The sequence below is a fragment of the Mustelus asterias genome, chromosome 10 (assembly GCF_964213995.1).
Source record: "Mustelus asterias chromosome 10, sMusAst1.hap1.1, whole genome shotgun sequence".
NCBI lineage: Eukaryota > Metazoa > Chordata > Chondrichthyes > Carcharhiniformes > Triakidae > Mustelus > Mustelus asterias.
Window position 1 is genome coordinate 64,035,994 of NC_135810.1, and position 19,698 is coordinate 64,055,691.

A 19,698-nucleotide genomic window follows, 5' to 3' on the forward strand; every position below is an offset into this window, starting at 1 on the left:
GCCCTCACTCTTCACACCTCTTCCTTATTTCAGAGGGGTTTCTGTTTTGATAATTGGGAGAGAAGGGTGACTTGGTTTGATCAACACCTTTAAGTGGTTATTTTAATTTGTTCTGCCTGTGATCTGTTTTGTTAATGCCTCAATATTTATTTGCACAAGATTGAAGAAGTGTTTGAAGCCTCTGTTATTGATTGACATTTTCAAAGGGTTGTTGTAGCATACTTTTATTTCCAGAAGAGGATTTTTGAATGTGTTTTCTTTTCAGAGCAGTTCTGCACTTGCCATAGTTACTATATGGCTCATTGGCAGTATGTATATTGTATACTGGGTGAATGGGCATGGAAGGACCAATTGAGAAAGTTATGACGGGGGATGGGGTATATAAATTGGCATTGAGGTGGAATGTAGGGGCCATGGGTAAGATCACTTGAATCTATTTTTCAAAAGGCTTCCAAATCCAGATTATGGTTCATAACTTCTGAGGAGGTTAACCCGACTCCATAAAAATTACAGGGGGCTGGGAGATGCCTCCCTCACACAGGAGCTGGCCAAGTTGGGAGAACACAGTAAGAAGTCTAACAACACCAGGTTTATTTGGTAGCAAACACCATTAGCTTTCGGAGCGTGCTGCTCCTTCGTTAGGTGGAGTGGGAGATCTGCTCACAAACAGGGCACAGAGACACAAACTCAATTTACAGAATAATGATTGGAATGCGATTCTTTACAGCTAATCAAGTCTTAAAGGTACAGACAATGTGAGTGGAGGGAGCATTAAGCACAGGTTAAAGAGATGTGTATTGTCTCCAGACAGGACAGCTAGTGAGATTTTTGCAAGTCCAGGCAGGCTGTGGGGGTTACAGATAGTGTGACATGAACCCAAGAGCCCGGTTTAGGCCGTCCTCGTGTGCGGAACTTGGCTATCAGTCTCTGCTCAGCGACTCTGCGTTGGATGATGATGGCTCCACAATGATGCATTGCTGCAACTCCCTCAGTACTCAATGCCAACAACTGCTAGTTTCCAGATGAAATTTTACATCTCACCCGCTTCACCCTGGACCACAATGTCTTCACCTTCAACAACCAGTTCTTCATCCAGACACACGGCACAGCCATGGGGACCAAATTCGCACCTCAATATGCCAACATCTTCATGCACAGGTTCGAACAAGACTTCTTCACCGCACAGGACCTTCAACCGATGCTATATTCAACCGATTACCAGGATGTTGCCTGGTATGGAGGGTCTTAGCTATGAGGAGAGATTGGGTAAACTGGGCTTGTTCTCCCTAATAGAGGTGAACAAAATTATGAAGGGTATAGTTAGGGTGAACAGTGGGAAGCTTTTTCCTAGGTCGGAGGTGACGATCACGAGGGGCCACGGGCTCAAGGTGAGAGGGGCGAGGTATAACTCGGATATCAGAGAGACAATGTTTACACGGAGAGTGGTGGGGGCCTGGAATGCGCTGCCAAGTAGGGTGGTGGAGGCAGACACGCTGGCATCGTTTAAGACTTACCTGGATAGTCACATGAGCAGTCTGGGAATGGAGGGATACAAACGAATGGTCTTGTTGGACTAAGGAGTGGCACAGGCTTGGAGGGCCGAAGGGCCTGTTTCCTGTACTGTACTGTTCTTTATACACTAGATACATCGATGACATTTTCTTCCTTTGGACTCATGGTGAACAATCACTGAAACAACTATGTGATGACATCAACAAGTTCCATCCCACCACCCGACTCACCATGGACTACTCTCCGGAATCGGTTGCATTCTTGGACACGCGCATCTCCATTAAGGACGGTTACCTCAGCACCTCACTGTACCGCAAGCCCACGGATAACCTCACGATGCTCCACTTCTCCAGCTTCCACCCTAAACACGTTAAAGAAGCCATCCCCTACGGACAAGCCCTCCGTATACACAGGATCTGCTCGGATGAGAAGGATCGCAACAGACACCTCCAGATGCTGAAAGGTGCCCTCATAAGAACAGGATATGGCGCTCGACTGATCGATCGACAGTTCCGACGCGCCACAGCGAAAAACCACACCGACCTCCTCAGAAGACAAACACGGGACACGGTGGACAGAGTACCCTTCGTCGTCCAATACTTCCCTGGAGCAGAGAAGCTACGGCATCTCCTCCGGAGCTTTCAACATGTCATTGATGAAGACGAACATCTCGCCAAGGCCATCCCCACACTCCAACTTCTTGCCTTCAAACAACCGCACAACCTCAAACAGACCACTGCACGCAGCAAACTACCCAGCCTTCAGGAGAACAGTGACCATGACGCCACACAACCCTGCCACAGCAACCTCTGCAAGACGTGCCAGATCATCGACATGGATGCCATCATCTCACGTGAGAACACCATCCACCAGGTACACGGTACATACTCTTGCAACTCTGCCAACATTGTCTACCTGATACGCTGCAGGAAAGGATGTCCCGAGGTATGGTACATTGGGGAAACCATGCAGACGCTACGACAACGAATGAATGAACACCCCTCGACAATCACCAGACAAGACTGTTCTCTTCCTGTTGGGGAGCACTTCAGTGGTCACGGGCATTTGGCCTCTGATCTTTGGGTAAGCGTTCTCCAAGGCAGCCTTCACGACACACGACAACGCAGAGTCGCTGAGCAGAAACTGATAGTCAAGTTCCGCATACATGAGGACAGCCTCAACCATGATCTTGGGTTCATGTCACACTATCTGTAACCCCCACAACTTGCCTGGACTTGCAAAATCTCACGAGCTGTCCTGTCTGGAGACAATACACATCTCTTTAACCTGTGCTTAATGCTCTCTCCACTCACATTGTCTGTACCTTTAAGACTTGATTAGCTGTAAAGACTTGCATTCCAATCATTATTCTGTAAATTGAGTTTGTGCCTTTATATGCCCTGTTTGTGAGCAGATCTCCCACTCCACCTGACGAAGGAGCAGCGCTCCGAAAGCTAATGGCGTTTGCTACCAAATAAACCTGTTGGACTTTAACCTGGTGTTGTTAGACTTCTTACTGTGTTTACCCCAGTCCAACGCCGGCATCTCCACATCAAGTTGGGAGATGCAGGTTGATTTCCTCTCCTGGGACATGCCCTGGCTTGCCCTGTTTGTTCCTGACCTGCATTGTTTTTGACCTTGGCCTGACCAGGTTACCAGTGATTCTTGCTATAGGGGCTGTTTTCTGCAGGCATTTAATTTGGAGAGTCCAATTATTCATTGGGCCTACGGTTCAGGCCGTTGTGTAATAATACAAAACCACAAGCACACTACTCCTCACATTGGTAGTTATCTTATCTGAGTTACACAAACAACTTGTAACTGCACTCTGACACTTTCCTTCTCAGCCAAAGCTTCTCAAAAGGTACAGCATGGTAATTGGAAAAGCCAACAAAATGTTTTTATTCATTGCAAGGGGAACTGACTGCAAAAGTAGGGAGGTAATACTTCAGCTATATAGAGCATTAGTGAGACCACATCTCCACATCGGCGGCACGGTAGCACAGTGGTTAGCACTGCTGCTTCACAGCTCCAGGGACCTGGGTTCGATTCCAGGCTTGGGTCACTGTCTGTGTGGAGTTTGCACATTCTCCTCGTGTCTGCGTGGGTTTCCTCCGGGTGTTCCGGTTTCCTCCCACAGTCCAAACATGTGCGGGTTAGGTTGATTGGCCATGCTAAAATTGCCCTTAGTGTCCTGGGATGCAAAGGGATTAGTGGGTAAATATGTAGGGATATGGGGGTAGGGCCTGGGTGGGATTGTGGTCGGTGCAGACTCGATGTGCCAAATGGCCTCCTTCTGTGCTGTAGGGTTTCTAAGATCTAAGACATCTGGAGTACTTTGTACAGTATTAGTCTCCTTATTTAAGGAAGGATGAAAGTGTTTTGGAAGCAGTTTAGAAAAGGTCTACCAGGCTAATCCCTGGAATGGGCAGTTGTCTTATGAGGAAAGGTTGGACAGGCTAGGCTTGTATCTGCTGCAGTTTGAAAGAGTGGGGGGCTGACTTGATCGAAGCGTACAACATTCTGAGGGGTCTTGACAGGGTGGGTGTGGAAAGGATGTGTCCTCTTGTGGGGGAATCTAGGAACAGGCTCATTGTTTAAAAATAAGGGCTCTCCAATTTAAGACAGAAATTAGAAGTTTTTTTTTGTTTTAAGCGCCGTGAGTCATTGAATTCTTCATCAGAAGGGATTGAAAGCTTAGTTTTTGAATATTCTTAAAGCAAAGTGAGATAGATTCTTCATAAACAAGGGAGTGAAAAGTCATTGGGGGGTAAGGGGGAATGTGGAGGTGAGGGAGGAATCTTACCAAAAAAGGGCAGAATTTTGTTTTCGGTGAGATAACCGGTGTGTTTCTCTCAGGTCAGTTTTCTCTCCAGATTTTACGAAACTGTCTATAAAGATCAAAAGGATGTGTTTTACACCGTCATGCAGAGTGGGGTAGGGCAAAAGCTCAGCTGCACTGAGATCGGGGCACCATCTTTAAAGGGTGCTCCAGTCATAACGGGAATAAACCTCCCCCCACCCCCAGACCACTGTGGAGGTCTTAAAGGCTCTCCTCCCCATCTCTGATTCACCGCCCCCCCCCACCCCTCCCCCGTCCATTGCCCCTACATCCCCTGTTCCCCCGTCTGTTACCATCCCACAACCAAATCTGAATGAATCCCTCTCCCCTCTCCATGAGGCTCCCACTGGAGCCCATCTGTTGGCACTGCCAGATTGGCATAGGCATAGTGTCAACCTGGTGGTGCGAACCGATGTCCAGGTGAACCTGTTGTAAGCACGTTGGCGCGAGGGTCAGAATACAGCGAGGGAGTAGGTTAATATTAAAATCCATTCTAATTCATGTGAAGCAGTTTCATGCTTATGGGTGTGAACATGATGACTTTGCCAGCGAGGGGTGGGGAAAATCCAAGATCACAACCTCACCAGCGAAATCTGCAACTTCTGGATCTTGAGCCCACGCCGGCATTCTCACAGTCAAAGAACAAAGAAAATTACAGCACAGGAACAGGCTCTTCAGCCCTCCAAGCCTGCACCGACCATGCTGCCTGACTGAACTAAAACCCCCTACCCTTCTAGTGACCATATCCCTCTATTCCCATCCTGTTCATGTATTTGTCCAGACGCCCCTTAAAACTCACCATTGTATCTGCTTCCACTACCTCCCCTGGCAGCGAGTTCCAGGCACCCACCATCCTCTGTGTAAAAAAAAAAACTTGCCTCGTACATCTTCTTTAAACCTTGCCCCTTGCACATTAAACCTATTCCCCTTAGTAATTGACTTGTCCACCCTGGGAAAAAGCTTCTGACTATCCACTCTGTCCATGCCCCTCATAATCTTGTAGACTTCTATCAGGTCGCCCCTCAACCTCCGTTGTACCACTGAGAACAAACCAAGTTTCTCCAACCTCTCTTCATAGCCACTGCCCTCCATACCAGGCAACATCCTGGTAAATCTTTTCTGTACCCTCTCCAAAGTCTCCACATCCTTCTGGTAGTGTGGCGACCAGAATCGGTCGACCAGTCGGCGAACACAGACTCAAGATTACCCTGAGGTTACAATTAGTTTGGCGGAACAGGGGCTGGATGGCTGAGTCTTGCTCATAATTTGTATGTTGTTCTTGCAGCTTTCTGTATAAAGATCTGACTTGTCCCCACTGCACCTGACCACCTCTACAGCTTTATGCTTTTAAAGTTAACCTGACTGGCTGCTTGCCCTGCTGCTTCTTATGTTTTATCTCCCTTGGGTCAATGCCAGACCCTCCCTACCAAGGTCTCATGGCCAGAGAATTTCAAACACAATTGGCTTGAGGTATTTTTCGATTACAGGGGACAAGCTAATCAATTGTATCATTTACAGTAGTTAATAAAAGTTGTGTTCCACACCTTCCTGCTTTTTTTTCTTGAATACACTTTGTTTCAAAAGAGAGCAAGCTATTTCTGTTCTGCTTTGAATCAGTTTAAATCATCGTTCTTTCTACAAAGCATTCTAGTGAACCAAAGTGTTTTAATCCTGCAATGTTGAAAAGCATTCACGGTACTTTATATTCTCCATCACTAAATTGATGGGTTTTCTTTTAACAGGCAATTGATGATTTTTTGTTTTATGCCTGGTGGGGTTGGGGCGGCTGATAATTTGTACAAATACTTTGTCTGCATTGTATCATTGATCTCTTTTGGGAGGGGTCATTGATGAAATGAGCAGTTGCTGCACAAAGATCTACAGGTCACCCGAGGCCACACAACAGTTTTCAATGGAAACAAAAACTTGTTGCATTCCATGGTCACGTGCTCAGCACAGTGAGGAGATGATTAATTATTGCTGTAACCAAACCTTTTAGGAAAGGGAAATTTGTTGGAGAAGGATGGGATTGTAGGTAATTTTTTTTAAAAAAGGAGTTTTGATAAATTTACACTTGATTATCCCTTTTAAGCTGTTCCACAGAGCTATAACCATCGGGCAAAGACGCAGGGGGCAATCTTACCGGCTTGTCCTGCCGGTCAATCAGCATGGAGAGCCAGGAAGATGGGGCGAGAGGCACAAAATCAGGATCGTGCCCGGTTTTTCACCTCTTACCAGCCCCGATTTGCTGTCACAATCGGCTTTGTGCTGAGATTTTGACTCGGCAAAAGCAAAGCCGAGTTAGATATTTATGGCGTCATTGCCAGGTCATTAGTGAGTCCTGGATTCTATCGTACGGGCTCACTTGCCCCTACCTGCTCGCCGGTCGAGGTTCTCACCGTTGAGGATCACTTGTGGTCTCCACCAAAGGGGATCAGATGTTATGGCCTTGCTGGTGGGAATGGAGGCCATTGAAGCCTGGGTGGTCAGGGGCAGGGTCGGGCAGTGCCCCTTGGCCGGCACAGGGAGCAGTCGGTGGTGTCTGTGGGGGGGTGTGACAGGAGATCTCATAGTACACTGTGTGTATACAGTACACTGGAAGATTGGGGTACCTGTGCAGTGGTATCTCTAGTGTTCTAGAACAGCTGGCTTCACCAGCTGGATTAGACTCCATCCTGCCCCTTACTGATGAGAATTGCAACCTGGCACTTTTTTTGACTAAGAGCCATAAGATTGTGTTTTCTTTTACTTGCTTAAAAATGAGTCTGCAACTCTCTCGTTTTCTCGCTCATTCGGCAATTTACTAACATTTGATGATATTGGACATCCTGTATTAATATGCGGATATATCAGTTATACCAGTGGCTTGCACTAAAAGAATGGGCATTTTCAATTACAAATCAGTCGTTCATAGAGATGCTCGGTCAAAAAACTGGACTGTATTGAATAAAGCAAATGTAGTGAACTGCCTCACACTTAGAAAACACTTTGTGAGGGCACACAAAGGTAAAGTATACTAATTAATAAAACTCTGCAGACTTCATGCCTTCAAATGAATGGTGAATTCAGATGAAGCAGGTCACAACTTTCCCCATCATGCCTACTTCGAATCTGCTTCTGAAGAACACCACATCTTCCTAGAGTCCAAGATAGCAGGAATTCCCTCTTGTCCCTGGACTACTATCTCAAGTTCTTCACGTAGCGGAATCTCACTGCTGTCCCCAAAAAATCAATACCAATCTCCCTTCACTTGGCACCTTTAGCCTGCTTTTATACCTAAAATTCTATTAATAGGATGGAGGGTTATAGGTAGGCCTAAAAGGTAGGGATATGTTCGGCACAACTTGTGGGGCCGAAGGGCCTGTTTTGTGCTGTAGTTTTCTATGTTTCTAAAAAGTATAAAATGACTTTTAAGATAAAAGGGTCAACTTGAGCAAGCCCACTAAATCCTATTACAATAAAATCTGGGCTAGCTTGCAAGATTTATCTGTGGAATGTCAAAGGGACTACGAGTGCGACCCTGGGATCGAGGACATTGACTTAATGTTTGCAGCCCATCACTGCAAAAGTCAATATTGTGCTGGGTTTTATTACAGCAGCAATAATGACATCTCTGGGACTGCCGCAGCACCGAATGAGAGGCAGTTACATTACAAGCAGGATGTTTCTGTTTCTAAGGAACAAAAGTAGGATTTAATGGTGGAGAAACAGTGGAAGTTTGCAACCATTGGGATATGAAAGATTATTGGTTTTTCTGTTGCTGAGGAGGCATCAGGTGACCAGTGTTTCTAAGTTTCTAAGTGTGAGGCAGTTCACTACATTTGCTTTATTCAATACAGTCCAGTTTTTTGACCGAGCATCTCTATGAATGACTGATTTGTAATTGAAAATGCCCATTCTTTTAGTGCAAGCCACTGGTATAACTGATATTATATCCGCATATTAATACAGGATGTCCAATATCATCAAGATTGAATGCTGTAATATATAATTGAAACACTCCTTATTGTTAACACTCCTTATTTGAGGCGATCAGATAGGGAAGTGCTGGCACGGTGGTTAGCACTGCTGCTTCACAGCGTCAGGGACCCAGATTTATTTCCCAGCTTGGGTCACTGTCTGTGCGGAGTCTGCACGTTCTCCTCGTGTCTACATGGGTTTCCTTCGGATGCTCCGGTTTCCTCCCACAGTCCGAAAGACATCCTGGCTAGGTGCATGGGCCATGCTAAATTCTCCCTTCGTGTACCCGAACAGGTGCCAAGTGTGGCGACTGGGGGATTTTCGCAGTAACTTCATTGCGGTATTAATGTGAGCCTACTTGTGACAATAAATAAATAAAGTTAAAACTGATGTTGGTATTATAAATCTACGATGAACTGAGATTTTAGATGAACGTTTAAAGTAGGTTTTTCTTCTAATATATGTTGTATGTTTTATTGTAGTTTTTTCTGATCATTGTCTTATTTGTTCAGCTAGGATTGTGCATTAGTAGAGCTTCTGCTTCAGTCCTGAATATGAACTGCAGTCTTGTCCTGCTGCCCATGTGTCGCACTTTACTGGCATTTCTGCGAGGATCACAGAAGGTGAGTAAATGCAGTTTCTAGCTGGTGAAACTTACTAACTATAAAAGTCAACTTTATTTACTGAGATCCCTAGGAGATCTAAATAACGAACTATAATTTTCACAAATTCTTTCCAGGGGTCTGTTGTTCTGCTCTCTGACCCAATCCTTCAACTGCTTTGTTGAACAGAGATATAGGGCAGAATTTTCCTGTTCTGCCCGCCATGGGAATCGTAGCGGGCGAGATAGAACCATGCAAAGGTCTGTTGACCTCGGGTGGGATTTTCTGGTCTTAGGGCGAGTGCTTAGGGCTGGAAAATCCCACCCATAATTTTTTGTACTTATTAATTGTGATCTGAAGACTAAGGGCAGAATCTTGTGCCCTCTGCTGCGGTGGATTTATTGGCGCAAGGGCTTTAATCAGGCGGGAGGGTGGCAGTGACCTTCCCATGACCTCCTTCCCTGTCATCCTCCTGCTGCCACCCCAGTTAAGTCTGGAATGGGAAGGTCCATGGACAGCTTTCCTGGCGATGGCCAATTGAAGCCCTTAAGAATCTCCCCTTTGGGTTTCATCCTGCCATCGCTGGTATCAATCCAGCAGCCGGCTGGGAATTCTCCAAATATGAAGCACAACAAGCAAATCCTGGCATGCTTGCTTGTGGCCTCTAGGGGTGGGGGGAGGGGTGGGGCTGGTGTCCATTCTGTTGAAGTGCATTTATGAAAAAGGACCTGGTCCACATTTGGGTGGTGGCTCTTGTCACCTGGTTAAGAAATCAGGTCAAAATCACAGGAGTGCAAATGATTTCTGCAAAGCATTCTGGGGTAATTTTAGTTGCCTGCCTACCTATTTTGTACTGGATGGGGATAAAATCTTTGCACATGCATTAATATTTATGTTTAGGACATTGGCACTCCCATTATATCTTGGTTAGTGCAAACCCATGTCTAAATTAGGAGTAGAATCCACTTTTTTTTCTTCCATGGAAGCAGCACCAGCAGTTTTTAAAAAAATTTCTATATTGCGATTTATTATGAAGTTCAAATCTCCAGGCTATCCCTTCCTCTGTTTGTGCCTGGGATGGGTCTTGCAATACACATACAAATGTCCCTGTCTATGCATGAAGAAACAGTCCTTGCAGCGTTTTTTAGAGCAGACTTTGTTTTCATTCCTGCAATTTCCTGTGCACCTTGTATTTGCCTTGGTTCAAAAAGAGACACGGCAGTCAATCGAATCATCTTGTGAAGATCTGACCCAATTTTGGTCTCATTGTGACCACGGTACACAGATGCTCTTGTGTCACAGAACAGTTTGATGGCCTATAGAGGACTGAGCACCTGCTCAACTGTCACAGAGGCCTGTTGACCATCTGGAGCAGATTCATGGCAAAAATGGCCATCCTGTTTGCACTTAAGTGGGAAAAGTCCAGGTTTTCTCCTATCCTTAAAGGCTAGACAGAGGTTAGCTAGAGGCTTCAGTTCCTTTTATTCTACTGATTAGATGTGGTAGAGTTGAGCACAGATCCAGGGAGCAGCCTCCATGTTAAGCGCTGGCCTCCTGCAGTTTGCTGCTTTGAGGCAATTTTGGCCATAATATGTTAATGTGGTTAATGACCAAAGCCCTTTTGGTTGCTATCACCTGATAATGGTTGCTTTATTGCGGTGAGAATATTTCAATGTGATAATGGAATCTGAGGACTTTTTATGCCTTTTCAACCGAGTGTGGCTTCTGCAACAAAATAATTGTCAATTTCTGACAGGTGCACCCTTTTACATCATTAAAAACGTGGTCTCATAACCACTAAAATACAAGCAAATCTTCAGAACAGCATTCAGTTCTGATAGTTAATGAAAATCGGTATGTCCAGTGGTGCCCACTGACCATCAAACATTTGAGACAAACCGGTGGACTCTGCATCATCCCATTCGAGTGTCCCCTTAATTCATTCAAATGTTCAGAGGACATGTTATGTATCCTGAGACCTGTGGTTGCTGACTTTCACCTCAGCCCAGGAGATTTTCCCTCCGACTTTCCCATCCCCTTTTCTGCATGGGCAACCAAGCCGAAAAGTATGGGTGGGAAAATCAGCTGGAATATTGGGACCAGCTTCTCGAAGGGAGTCTAAAAGAGGCTGCAACCTCTGGCATTGCACATTTTATATGTGAAGAACTGCTTTGGTCACACCACGGGATGGCCATGCTCCTTGACATGGCTCAGTTAGCTTATTTGATTTTGAAGGATGATTTTTTTTTTCAATCTGCTTTGTTGCACATAATATGGCATGTCAGTTCTTGAGGCCAGCACAAGGAAGGTTGGGTATTCTTGGAACTACTCCTAATTTAACTATGGGTAATCTTCAATATTATTATTCATGGAAAGTCGCATCTGTTTATAATTTTCTGTAATCAAGGAGTAATAGTTGGTAAAATAATGCAAACTACTGTGTTGTCTTAGCAACCTTTCATTTTCTACTGTAATAAACTTTAAGCCACAGGCAGACAGAAGATTTTTTTTTATTGTGTATTTTTCTACCAATTTCTTGGAGGTTACGAGTAGGCTCAAGGCCTAACCTGTAAGTCCTCCTGTTTGACCCCAGTACACAATGTGACAAGCTATTGCAGTTATAGAATCATACTCGAGCTTGTAAAGGATGAGGGCTGGCTTATAGAAGCATTATTTTATTTTGAGCCTGAGAAAATTATCCTCAGTAAATAAAAAGATTGGATCATGATATGAAAGCAGATCTTATTTTCCAAGTTTAGGTACTAGTGAACTCCATAAATAAATACGTGACAGGGAAGTAATATGATACCAGCAGTCCAGCAAAAACCCTTGTTTCTACCCTTGACCGTGCTTCAAATTGTTTTAATAACCCTTGCCTTTTTGGAACCTTTCTTTACATTCTACGAAAACTGGAAAAGTGGTACCCTTGTGTAAGTTCGGTTAGTTCATGGCCACTTCTTCATGTTTGGCTTTTAAATGTGGGCCTAGCTGAAGAACTATTTGAATTATAGTCGAAATAAAAGCTAGTGGTGGCTGTGTTCCTCTCCTTTTGGTTAGCTGTCACAAGAATAAATTCATCAGAATGCTCACACTTGCATTCCAACTAGATATTATTAGGTGAGGCGATGGCCTTGTAGACTAATAATAATCTAGCAACTCAACTAATGTTCTGGGGACCTGGGTTTGAATCCCGCCATATTTGAATTCAATAAAAATATCTGAAGTGAAGAATCTACTGAAGACCATGAAACCATTGCTGATTGTTGGAAAAACCCATCTGGTTCACTAATGTGCTTTAGGGAAGGAAATCTGCCATCTTTACCTGGTCTGGCCTAACATGTGATTCCAGAGCCACAGAAATGTGGTTAGATCTAAAATGTCCTCTGAAATGGTCTAGCAAGCCACTCAGCTCACGGGGGACTAGGGATGGGCAATAAATGCTGGCCAGCCAGCGACGCCCATGTACCACGAATGAATAAAGAAAATTAGGATGTCTGTTAATAATTTGCTTGTAAATTTGCTCAGGCCTGAATTCAGGCATAGGGATGTACTATGTATGATTAGCAGCATACAGCCCTGTGATCAGCACACTGCTGAGTGGTTGTATGCATCACCAAGGGACCCAATTTTCTGTGGGGCAACCGAATCTGTTGTATTTAAAGTGAGCCTGTATTGCTTGAGGGGAAGTGTATTCTGGCTGTGGCAGGAGCTGCAAGTGGTTGGAGGAAGAGTTCTGGCTTGAAAGAAGAACAAAATGGTGATGCAAAGCACCTTGGTGCAGCATTGGAGGCCTAGGCATAGGAAGTGGACAGGAGGCCTCCCAGACTGAGACTACAAAGGCAGCGGGAGCAGATAGGTATCATAGTCAATCCCAGCAGGGGAGCCCAGAAAATCTGCATACTGTACAGGAAGAAGTTCAGTGATCTTTCTTGAATGACCAAAGTCAATGATTGCATCATCAAATACCATATGCTTACAAATGAAGAACTACTACTACGCTCCCATATTGCTTAAGTCACCACCATTGCCACCTCCCACCCTTCACTCACCCACCAACAATCTCTATCAACCATGACTCAAATTCATCGTTTCAGCTCACACGTAACACTGCTACAAGCCTGACACTCACAGCTTATACAGACTTCCTGTCAGCCATCTCACCCAAACACATTGCACCATACTCAGTGGTACACTTCCCATCCTCCTGCAGACAAACTGATCTCTAACCAGAGGCAGCGGTACATAATCTCAATGGGGCAACAGTGTTGGTCATCATTGACTCAGCTCTGGCCAACAGTGAGGCTAAAAAAAACTTGCATGTTCCAACCTAATCCAGCTTCTCAGATCTCACTCCCCCTCATCCCACAATCTTCCAAATAATTTACAAGCTGCAGATGGTGTGAGCATGCACCTCTTGCTTTCCTTTCGTCAACCCAATCCTACCTTGTGTCCTTATCCTTTCAGCTACCCATGGATTGCCACAAGCCAGGCAATGGTGTGAGAATGTGAAGCTTAGAAGGACCTGATGTTGAGCTCAGGTCTGACACTCGCTGCTCTTTAGAGTGTAGCAAAGTGCTGGGGTCAGCATATTGTTGGTGCAAGTTAATGAGGCCCACTTGAGTGAGACAGGAAGTGGTGCTGGGGGCAGGCTGGCGCATTGGGGGAATCTGACAGGATGATATCAGGGCTGCATTCTGCTGGTAGTGGGAAACTAAAGGAAGTGATGTTGCTGCTAGGGTGTGGCCGGAAGCCAATTGTGTTGGTTTACCAGCTAACTAAAGCTCATTTCCACGAACCCGAATGTGATTTAACGCTACCTTTTGAATCAGATGAGTGGTGCACAGCGATGCTGGGCCATCAGATCTCTGACCACTTAAAGCTGATGCCACCTATGTTTGAAGTCAGTTTGAAGTGGAAGTCAGCTATTTGCGAGCTGCTTTCATTCTGCAGGATAGAGAGAGGAGGCCATTTTATTAGTAAGCCTGAGAGCATTCTGAGGAGCGGCAGTCTGCGAAGTCTGTTCTGAGGAGCTCAGTGGCATCTGATTCTGGTTGTTAGTGGGGTAAGCATAGGCAGAGGGCTACAGAGTTCAGGTGGACTGAGAAGGCCAAGGACCCAGGGAAAATGTCCGGAATTGGCAGCACACATCAAAGGAGGTTACCAGCAACAGGGGAGGAGCAGGTGCCAGAGGCACCTCTACAGCAGGGAGGGCCAGTCTCCAAGCAGCAGAAAAATGTTGAATGAACTGGCAACACGATTGCCTCCCAAGACCGGACAAACTGTGTCCCAGAGCTTTCTGCATTCACCTGTTCTACCTCGAGATGTCAGAGCACCAATGTCGAGGGAGGCTGCCACCTACCTGCAAACTGCTGCAGGAGGACTTCTGAGCCACTGGTGGATATTCCAAAGCCTGTGGTGCTGAGGATCAGTGCTATGTTGACCTTCTATGCGTCTGTCTCCCTCCAGGTATTCACTGGAGGTTTGTGTGGGGTCTCCCGGGCAGCAGCTCAATGCTGCATTAAGGAAGTCACCAATATATTTTCAACAGGGCTGCAGAGTTCATGCATTAACATCAACCCTGATAGTCTGGTAGGGGCTTCTTGGCCATTGCAGGATTTCCTCAGTGTTAAAGATTGCACCCAAGTGGCCATCATGGCACTCTTGGAGTTGCCATCAGCCTTCATAAAGCGGATGGAATTCCACTCGGTCAGCGACGACAGAAAGCACACCCAGCAGGTGTGTTTGTGCTCCTCCTCAGATGACTCTGCAACTGTCCATCCTCCCAGAGTGTGGAAACATGCGCAAGAGGACTCCCAACAGTTTGGGGGGGGGCCAAGGCCTTCAAATTCCCCCTCATCCACGTATCTGCTGCAAGGTTCCTTTTGTTCCACGGTGGACACATGAGCTCAATGACTCCTCGCTCGCTTTACTTTCGATTGTGGCCTCGCCATCTGAAATAATGTGGCCACCTAACTTTCCTGCCAGATCGAGGGCCTTTTTCTCTGCAGGCCACTGAGGGAAAATGTTTTGTTTATCACTGGTTTTGACCCTCTCCTTGCTGCTATGGGCCCATTTTTCCTGCAGGCAGAAAGAGGGATACTATCCTTACGAACAAAGGGTTGGCCATTCAGCCCCTCGAGCTGAATCTCTATCAGTCTCTACTCAATGATCCGCTGATCACATACTGCTAACACCCCTCTGGCACATGACGGGGGGCTCTCGAATGTCTCCTTGTACATTCTCTCTCATGCTGCAACCGAAAGCTGCAGACCAAGGGGATGATAACCACTGGACCTATGACTGGCAGGAAGTGTTCTCACCAGATCCCTTAACGTCAGAAGCGTCACCATTTGCAACACCATTCTCTGTTAATTTTACTAACTGAAAAATTCCTCGAGAAAACTTGATTTACTTGCACATTCTCACACGGAGCCAGAAGAAATCCATCAATAACTAATCTGAAAGTAGTTGACAGTCTCTTTAAATAGCACAGGTGGGGAGATCCTTCCTGTTGCTGAATGCATAATTGGCTGTGTTTTTTTTCGAAGAAGTTAGCTGGATCAGTGAGGTTGCAAATGGCAGCGCAGACTTCAATATCAACATTGGATGCTGACATGATCTGATTATTTGATTAAGAGTCTATTCTAATGTTCTCACTATACTGGCACCCTGTGTACCAGGGTGGCACATCAGCACACCGTTTGGTACCAAAACAATGCCTGGAACATCATTCTAGGCCCACTAGGCTGAATTTTGCAGCAGTCCAATCTTTAAAAATTTGAAGACCATTTTGACTCTTCAGTGGGGATTTTTTTTTTTGATTCCATCGATAATGGTTCACTGAGTGATATCTGTATCATTGCTTTCAAAGTTTAATTCATTCAACTTCCGTAGCTGCCTGAGGCGGAATTAAGGGAATCAGTTCAAGTAAAATATTAAAGAAAATAGAAAGAGCAAAGCAGTGTATTAAATCAAAACAAAGGACTTGCTTCCCAGAGTAGCATCAAAATGCAGCAAAAATAGTAGAAGGTACAGGTGAAAATTCACAGGTAGCATTGCAGCCACTGGGCCACCTCTGAATCACCGACTGACACAAATTCCTGGAGATTGTGTATGTACCACATGAACATGGAGAAACCCTTCAAATGCCTCCCTTCCATTGCATTTCTATTCCCATTCCCTGCTGTGCGAGAGAGAAGGAAGGGAGAGTGTTGACAACCCTAAAGGGAGATGGCTCCCTTATCAGGTATTTCTGCAGGAGTTGGCCAATATATCCAAATTCTACTTGTTTTCAGTCTGGGCTGCAAAAGCCACTTGGTGCTATGATAGTGCCCTACCGAGCTAAATTTGTCATTTTACTTGTAGATAATTAATTTTAATGATTTGTAAATTTATTTTTCACAGTTTACAAGCAGAAAAGCACGAAGATTGTTGGACAAGAGTAAAACGTTTCATATAACCTGTGGTTTTACTATATGTCTATTTTCAGGTAAGAAACTGCTGTCTAGCCAAAGTATTGTTCAATTGTAGTACATCATAGTAGAATATTACCTCGGCCCATTACTCTCCAGGCAAGACCTGCATGACGGTGGCACAGTCGTGAGCACTGCTGCCTCACAGCGCCAGGGACCCGGGTTCAATTCCGGCCTTGGGTGACTTTGTGGAGTTCGCACATTCTCCCCGTGGCTGCGTGGGTTTTCTCCAGCTGCTCCGATTTCCCCTCACACTCCAAAGATGTGTGGGTTATGTTGATTGGCGAAGCTAAAAAAAATTTCCTTCGTGTCAGGTGGATTAGCAGGGTAAATACATGGGTTTATGGAGATAAGGTCGATGAGGCTTGATGGGCTGAATGACATCCTTCTGTATTGTAGGGATTGTATGATAGTGTCTGATTTTAAACTTGCTCAAAACCTATTCAATTACACAGTTAGAATTGGGAGCTCTATAGGGGGTCCAATTTGTGAGCATCATTCCTCTTGATTCTTCTGTCAAGGTAGATGTGAATTTGAGCCTCTCTTCCAGAACTTCTCCCTCCAAGTACCATTTTTCATGGCAAATTAAGAGATGATTTAAAAATCCCATTGCATTCTAAACAAACATTGCTGTTCATTATATAGAACAGATAAACTATATCCTGCTGGAGAGCAGAAGAGTTTGGACTTTTACTGTAATTTTTGGATTATTAATTGAGATCTCACCCCTTGCCAATCCTGCAACATCCTTACCAAATGTTATATGGTTTGTGTGTGTTCTGTAAAAGCTCACAGCACAGTGCGACAATACTGTGCTATTAATATATTTTATGTTTAGGGGGATTGCTTTATGATTCAGTGTTTTTCTGCAAGGAAGTTGGATTTGTCTAGAAGGAATGCAGCAGATGCTGAGAAAACAGCATAATAAATCCTTTAGCTAGGAATATGTTATTCGGTAGGGTTAATGCACTTTTGTTTACTTAAGTTCTCCTGGGGTTTCAGACTAGGTTGACCATGTCATGTGATATTAGGTTAATGGGAGGAGCTAGGTCTGTAGCAAGGATTCTGTGCTGGGTTTAGTTTCAGTTTTAGAGTTGAGTTCTGACTGGGAATTGCTTGAAGTCAGAGGTTTTCTGTAAACTGCTAAAATTCATTCCCTCTCTGAAAGCTCCAAGACTGTTTACCCAAATTAAAGCAAGTATGCCTGGATTTGCTAACTATTTTTGAAATGGGATTTAAGTCTCTGAGAAATATTGCTTAATTGGAACTGACTAGTAATAAGTTAGAAGTTAAGGGTTTGTTTCTTTTCATGTCTAAAGTTTGTTCAATGGTTAAGAGTTAATAGAATCATAGAATCCCCAGTGCAGAAGGAGGCCATTTAGCCCATCAAGTCTGTACCAACTCTCTGACAGAGTATCTTACCCAGGCCTTCTCCCCTGTCCTATCCCTGTAACCACACCTACTCCACTAATCCCCCTAACCCACACACCCTGGGACACAAAAGGTGGGATTTTCTGTGTGCTCGCCCCGAAACTGGAAAATCCCAACAAAGTCAATGGACCTTTGCATTGTCCTTGTCCTGCCTGATACGATTCCTGTGGTGGGCGAGACAGGAAAATCCATCCCTAAGGGACAATTTAGCATGGGCAACCCACCTAATCTGCAAATTTGTGGTCTGTGAGAAGAAACCAGAGCACCCCCCAGAGGAAACACACACGGACACAGGAGAACGTGAAAACTCCACACAGGCAGTCAGCCAAGGCTAGGATCGAACCCGAGTCCTTGGTGCTGTGAGGCAGCAGTGCTATTCTGCCACCGTGCCGCCCTGAAACCATTTCATTTTGTTAGAGGTATAATTAAACTGTTATGAATAAAGCTTGTTTTGATAATTTGTCAGTGGAATCACTCCTGAGGTAAAACATCCTTTCCTCAAATTTATGCCAAATAGAAAAATTGTTGGGGTCTAGTCTAGCTTCATAATATACTTTGGGGTTTCTGATCTGGCACCCTAACAATAGCTTTGAACTCTGAACTGGTACTTTCCTGATATAAAAAGTAAATAATGACTGAAATCTAAACAAATGTCATTGGCAATATTTTATCCAGTTCATAGTGTTGTGATGGGTGAAGCTTGCTTGTATGAAAGAATCCCTCTCAAAATACACTGCATTGTATACCTTCAGCATGGAAAAATCTACTTTTATCTTTCCGGGTTCCAGCACTTTGAAAGAAAACCAAATTATTATCAGGAATATTCCTGGACATTATCAAGATTCACTTTGCAACCAGCTTGAAGCATCCTGTTTTTTAAAAAAAAACATGTTTACTTGAGCCACCTAGCTTGCTTTCTATTGCCGTCAGCAAGCAATGCTGTTTGACTGGAGGATGCTGAGGATTGTCTGAAACTTGTAATTAGAATCTCTTACCTGACAGGTTTCTCACAATCCTGTTATTTATCGGGTGCAGATGCCAGAACAGAGTGAACCATGGCTGGCTTCAAGAGGCGTGCACCTGCCAAGCAAACCTTGAAGGGGGCAGTCTTTGTGGGTGGCTTCATTCAAGGTTAGCAGTGGGTGCTTTGTTGCTGACTGTTATAAAACAAATAAGCAGTCACATGAATATGCGCTGCTGCCCTTGATTACTATCTAGCTACTGTGTTGGCAGTTATGCAGATGGGGACTTTGGAGAAGATAAGCTTACTAAGGTGAGCTACCAGAATGCTGTCACTGCTTGTGGAACTATTCATTGTGTATGAGTTTCTGCTGTCAGAAAAAGAAAAGTAAGGATAGTTTAGTCAAGGGAAATTGGAAGGGAAAAATACAATTTAAAAAATAATGGGGGCAATTTTCTTGGCCTGTTGCACTGCCCACCGGACACTGGGCAGGCCCAGGGGAGGGGCTGGGGCCTACTGGGGACGGGGCCATTTGATGATGGTGGGAGGGATCCCGCTCTGCACTCTGCATTAGGGATTGGTGGGAGAGGGAGGGAAGAGGCGATCGGGGCTGGCCATGGGGTGGTGGGGGGGAGAAGATCGAGGCTGGCCAAGGGGGGTAGGGGTGGGAGAAGATCAGGGCTATCCATGTTGGGGGGGTGGGGGGGAGGGAAAGAAGATCGGGGCTATCCATGCAGGGGGGGCGGGGAAGATCTGGGCTGGCCATGGGGGTGGGGGAGTGGCATGGGGCGAGAAGATACCCTTAACACTGCAAACCCCTCTCACCGTCTCCCAGGCTCGAAAAGAAGCAGACACTCCAGGAAGAGTGGAAAATGTGCAGGCCTGCAGGTGAGAGTGAAACAACGTGGTTCCAAGGAC

General features: G+C 45.2%; 1 protein-coding gene across 2 annotated transcripts in view; it reads left to right on the forward strand.

Moving 5' to 3' along the window:
* nox4 (NADPH oxidase 4) overlaps positions 1-19,698 on the forward strand; it is a 161,536-nt gene that overhangs the window by 31,711 nt on the left and 110,127 nt on the right. The window contains exons 3-4 of one of the 2 annotated variants that reach the window (XM_078221811.1): positions 8,827-8,937; positions 16,321-16,405. In XM_078221811.1, coding sequence (XP_078077937.1) covers positions 8,827-8,937; positions 16,321-16,405 — 196 coding nt within the window. The remainder of the gene's footprint in view (positions 1-8,826; positions 8,938-16,320; positions 16,406-19,698) is intronic. The other variant, XM_078221812.1, reaches the window with a different exon arrangement.